This window comes from Solanum tuberosum, unplaced genomic scaffold (assembly GCF_000226075.1).
Source record: "Solanum tuberosum cultivar DM 1-3 516 R44 unplaced genomic scaffold, SolTub_3.0 scf00021, whole genome shotgun sequence".
Classification (NCBI taxonomy): Eukaryota; Viridiplantae; Streptophyta; class Magnoliopsida; order Solanales; family Solanaceae; genus Solanum; species Solanum tuberosum.
Window position 1 is genome coordinate 2,313,431 of NW_006238947.1, and position 6,000 is coordinate 2,319,430.

The 6,000-nt window shown below is 32.0% G+C and overlaps 1 protein-coding gene across 2 annotated transcripts in view; it reads left to right on the top strand.

The window, feature by feature from the left end:
• The first annotated feature begins 2,108 nt into the window (after positions 1–2,108).
• LOC102587218 (double-strand break repair protein MRE11) overlaps positions 2,109–6,000 on the top strand; it is a 15,086-nt gene continuing 11,194 nt past the window's right edge. For both annotated transcript variants that reach the window (XM_006341085.2, XM_015306016.1), the window contains exons 1-5: positions 2,109–2,267; positions 2,402–2,441; positions 3,390–3,525; positions 4,860–5,017; positions 5,449–5,539. In XM_006341085.2, coding sequence (XP_006341147.1) covers positions 2,425–2,441; positions 3,390–3,525; positions 4,860–5,017; positions 5,449–5,539 — 402 coding nt within the window. In that variant the 5' untranslated portion in view covers positions 2,109–2,267; positions 2,402–2,424. The remainder of the gene's footprint in view (positions 2,268–2,401; positions 2,442–3,389; positions 3,526–4,859; positions 5,018–5,448; positions 5,540–6,000) is intronic.

Here is a 6,000-nt window from a genome sequence, read left to right on the forward strand (position 1 = left end):
CTAGTTGATAAGGTTTGCTTACTTATATACTCAACATCTCTCATGTATTTTGCCGATGTGGACTTCTTATCTTAAGTTGGGGTGTCGCAGTCAGTGTATAACTCATTGTATAGGTAAGTTGTATTGTATAGTGAGTGTATACTTTCTATTACTTTTGACAAACTATATTGTATGGTTAATGTAGATTCCTGAAAAAATAAAATAAGACTACATTTATTGTAAGCTAATTAATTTATTATATATATTTGAAATTAACATTTTTATTATTATTGAATAACTTTTAGAGCCTCATTTTTCAGTCAGCTTCAGTGTTTTTATCTAATCTTTTGTAAAACTTTTATAATATGGTAACTTACAAAAATCTCACTGGCTTATAAGCTAATTATCTATATACACACTAGTTTGCAATATTATATTACAAATCTTACCAATTTAAGTGTGTTTGAATACATTCAAATACATGTATCTCAAAATACATAAGGTCTAAAATTATGTGTAATTTGTTCTAGATTCACTTATATCCTAGTGGATTCACATGTATTTGGGATACATGAACAAATCTTTCTCGCCTTCCTCCCATCCCGCTCATGTATCTCATATTTTGCTTGCGTACCTGGTGTATCAAATATATGTATATATTGTGTATCTAGTGTGATTCATATGTATCCAGAGTACATAAATAAGTTTTGCTCGCCTCCCTCTCATCTCGCTCCCATCTAGATACATATGAATCACACCAGATATATATACAAAGTGTGTATCTAGTGTGATTAGTGTATTTGACTTGAAAATCTAGTATGAAATTATTAAATAGTGAGATAAAAATGTAATTATTTCAAACTATCAAGAAAATTGGTAAATACGATAGAAATGTTTTGTAATTAGGTAATTTCTCCTTCATAATACCTATTTGTTGGACCTGATACCAAGTCAATTGGTTAGGGGCATCTTCTGGACTACCAATCTTTCATATATCATAAATGAAGTTTCAAATATATAAAATACAGTAATTAATTTATAATAAATATAGTCATATTTTTTTATATATAAAATAGTCAAAAGTCATAGAAAACATCTACTAACTATAGATTATGATATACTCAAAAAACTGAATATGACTTACATATACGTGAGTTATACACTGACTATACATTATGATAAACTAAAAACAATGAATATAGCTTAATTATACATAAAGTATACACTAATTAAACACGAAGTATCACTAACTATTCAATTTCCACGGACTCAAAACCTCCCCTAAGAGGTTTCAAAATCTAGATATGAAATTTTCTTGATGTTTTAAGTTTTAATATATAATTTGCTCAAAACGATTTACATTTGCGATACAACAATAATAAGTAACGAAGAAAAGGGAGCAAGAAGAGGAAGAAAGGAAAAGAAGGAACCAAGAAGACTAAGAGCCCGTTTGGATTGACTTAAAAGTTGGTCAAACCTACTTTTAAGTCAGTTTTTGACTTTTGAAAGTGTTTGACAAATATAAAAAATAACTCAAAATAAGTCAAAAATGACTTAAAATAAGTTACGAAGTGTTTGACAATGTAAAAAATGACTTAAAATAAGTCAAAAATGACATAAAATAAGTCAGAAACCAAAAGTAGGTCTTCCCTTACTTTTTATTTTTTGTTTTGAAAGTCATTTCAGTTTGATTTTTTATTTTTGACTTAATTTTTTTTTTTTTAAGCCAATCCAAACGAGCTCTAAGAAAAAGAAGAAGGGAACAAGAAGAAGGAAGAAAGGTCCATAATTGAGCTTGATCCATAATTGAAAAATAATAATAATCTCAAATATATCTCATAGAAAATGTCCATATAAAAAATCTATAATTTCAAGCCACTTGTTTTTTAAATAAAAAAATAAATATTTCTAAAAATGAAGTATTTGATATATTAGGTGTCCATTTAGCTACGAGTAATCTATAAATTTTTTCCATACTTCAAATCACTTACCATTTCTTTTTTTTTTTAAAAATAATTCAATTTGTATTTGTCATCAAACATAATTTTTTAAATATGTATGTTTTTTTAATAAAATAAAAACTAGTATATATTTTTCTCTCTATTTATTTTGGGGCAAATATTCTTTTAAATTCCCCGCCAGGCTCCTCCCCCATTCCAACCGGTCAGTCTATCAAGAGTTGCAGCCATAGCTAAAATAGCTCCGAACTTGTCTTCCTGCAATTTTTCGAGAAAGATCATCTCTTTCTCAAATCTCAGCTCCTCAATTCCTTGTTCGAAGACATCAAAGTAAGATTTCTATTACTTCTTTGTACATTTCCTTTTACGTATCTAGGGTTTTTCTTTTTGAACTACGGCATTCATGATTTTTCTATAGTGTTCAATTATTTTTTAGTTTTTTAGTTTTCCTCTTGTTTCTGCAGGTTGAGAGTTCATCTTCAATCAAATGGACGATACTTCAAGGTAAAAAAAACCACACAAAAATTATGTAATGCATGTTAAGTAGTTGATACTCTTTGCGTCCCAATTTATGTTTGAATTGTGGTATTCAAACAATTTTAAGTAGTTAATACTTCCTCCGTTCCAATTTATGTGACACATTTCGGATTTTGAGATTCTAACAAGTTTAAGTAGTTAATACTTCCTCCATTCCAATTTATGTGTCACACTTTGAATCTCGAAATCTGAACTGTACCATACAAATTGGAACAAAGGGAATAACATTTTTAGTATGTTTACAAATTGCAATGTATGAAATTAAGCATTTTATAAAAGTTATTTCAAGTTAATTTGAGCAGTTTGTTCTAGAAACGCCTGGTTTCTGAATTTATGAGATATTTTAGATTTTGTTTCCCTTTGAGTTTGTAGAAATTTACTTGAGTATTTTTAGTATATCCAATGCGAGTTTACTGGAAAAAATTGGAAGGGAAAATAATATAATGCGTGTTAAGTAGTCTATAGAAATTTTTAGCATGTTCACAAATTGGAACATATGAAATTAAGAAATTTCTGAAAGTAATTGCAAGTTGAATCTATCAGTTTGTATACAAAATGCCTGGTTTCTGAATTTATGAGATATTTTAGATTTGTTTCCCTTTGAATTTATAGAAATTTACTTGAGTTTTTTTAGCATATGCAATGTGATTTTTATAGGAAAAATTGGAAGGGAGAATAATATAATGCGTGTTAAGTAGTCTGTAGAAATTTTAGTATGTTCATAGTGGAATATATGAAATTAAGCATGTTCTAAAAGTTATTTTAAGTTGAATTGATCAGTTTGTTCTACAAAATGCCTGGTTTATGTGTTTATGAAATCCTTAGATTTGTTTCCCTTTGAATTTGCAGAAATTTACTTGAGTGTTTTTTACTAGATTTAATGTGAATTTGAAACAAAATGGAAAATTTCTCCAGGGATGAGGGGAGCAACACCATTAGGATCCTGGTTGCTACGGACTGTCACTTGGGCTATATGGAGAAGGATGAAGTACGTAGGCATGATTCATTTCAGGCATTTGAAGAGATATGTTCAATCGCGGAGAAAAAACAGGCAAAAATGATTTCTCTTCTCCACTTGGTTTGGCAAATTGCTTTTATCTATTGGCGGAGTTAACATCCCACTCCCCTGTCATTTGTTTCGATATTTTGTGACAATTATCTATGGTCTGTTTACCAAAAATGGGCGAAACTAAGTATAAAATTTTGTTGGAATCTAGTGAATACTTGAGAGGATTTGTTTCTTCCCATGAGTTGCTGTTCCAGAGAAACATGAAAGCATGCAAGTCAGACCAGTAGGATAACTTGGAACGGCAGGTGCTTTCATGATTTTGTCTCTTCATCTTTCCCAATTCCCATACTCGAGATTTTATTTTTTTGAGAATGGTAACTTGAGTATTAAAGAAAAAAGGCACTAGGATAGTGCCAAAATCATAAATACAGAGTCAGAGAGAAAGGACAGCAGATCCAACTATGAAATCCTAACAGTTACAGAGCGCCTATCAGATCTACTAAGGATACTGCCTCCTCTACAAACGTTCTTTACACCAAAAATGAAAAAGAAGAGAGCACTTCATCTTAAAATTCTGTTAAGAGCTACTTCTTCCTTCAAAAATTCTTAAATTTCTTTCTCTCCAAATTGTCCACCATATACTAGCAGGAACGGATCTCCACCATTTCTTCTGTCTGACTACACCCCCCATTGCCAGTGATCTGCCATACTCGAGAAATGAAACTTATCGATCAAACCGATAAAGGGAAATGTAGAATCACTAATGCTTTTCAATTCCATTTTTTCATTGTGTTGTTCCCCTTGTGATATTCAAAGTATTTTGGTGGCATGAGTGAAGCCCACTTTGTGCTTTTTCAAGGGCAGGTGAGATCGTGTTGGTTGTTTCTGATTACAATGATGAGTGGTGGAGATAAGATGGGGGCATGCTGTAATAGGTGATTGTTTATAGAGGTCGAGGCGTTGGATGGTGGCTAAAATTGGCTGTGGTTAAGTGACAGTTGTGGGAAACAAGCGACTGTGATCTATCGCTGAGAATAGTTTCCAGGAGCAGTATGAGGCAAGCGATGGTGGTTGGAGGAAGTAGGAGAAAATGACTTGTCCTTGAAAGACCTAAAAACCATTGCATGTTCTGGTGTATTGTCTTTCCTAGTTGGAGAATGTTTGCCTTAAGTTTAGACAACTAAAGACATGAATTTTTGGAAAACGGTTTTCTAAAAAATAACCTGCGTCTTGCCTGTAGATTATGTTATATTGTACATAGATTAGTGGTAGTGTCTACATTGAAAAATAGTTTATCTCTATATTCAAATTTCATCTGTCAGTTATTATGTACACATGTATTCGTATCACTTATATTGATTTTACTTTGGCTCCAGGTGGACTTTGTGCTTCTCGGTGGTGATCTGTTTCATGAGAATAAGCCATCCAGAGCAACACTGGTAAAAGCCATTGAGATTCTTCGCCGCTATTGTCTCAATGATCAACCGGTGCAATTCCAAGTTGTTAGTGACCAGACAGTGAACTTTGCTAACCTGTAATAACCATTTATCTGAACTCTGTTAACTTGTTGTCGCTATTCTTTCTGTATTGTCAATTTGTCATGCTTTACCTCTTTTTCTTCATTTCTTTTTGTTATTTTCATTGATAAGTATGAAAACTACTTATATGCTTTGTTGTGGAAAAGTAATTGAAGCTTTTGAAACAATAATCTTATGCTCGATAGGCTCCTCTTTTTCTATGTTCTATCAGGGGATTTTCCTGTAAAGTAGTTTATCTCAAATTCTTCTTCTTTTTCTTCTTTCTTCCTTTGCTCCCCCTTTTCTATGCTCTATCTGAAGATTCTCCTGCAAAGTTATCTGAAGTTGTGATTACATTTCATGCTCCTTTAAGTTACTTTATGTTTACTTCTTTGTTAGCATAATATTTCTCTTCTTCTCTTTTTAATCTTTTGTGGGTCTTACTCAGATTTGGTCATGTAAATTATGAAGATCCTCACTTTAATGTGGGGTTGCCTGTTTTCAGCATTCATGGCAATCACGATGATCCAGCTGGTGTGGTATGAACCCATGAAAGTTTATTTACTTTTTCTTTTCATGGAACAACAAGATGGACTATTTGTGATTGTTAGAATATGAATAGATTTATACAATCCTATTAGAATAGGAATAGGTCTATACGATCCTATTAGAATAGGAATAGTAATAGAAACAGAAATAGGAATACTAAATAGTATCCTACTTGGTAAATGATTGTATTCTAGGGTCTATAAATAGGGTCTCAATGTAATAATGTAAACAACAACAACAATTCAATAATATTCTTTTTCAATATTTCTCACATGGTATTAGAGCCTCTGCGATCTTGGTAAACAATCAAAGAGTTTACGCTGCCGGTGGGCGGCTATTATCCATATATGCCGCCCGTCCGGCCAACGATTATGTTAGCAAAAGTTGGGTCACCGTGTGATCTTTTCGGTGACTATTTTTTCATATTTAATTTGTGTAGCACCGTGCCATC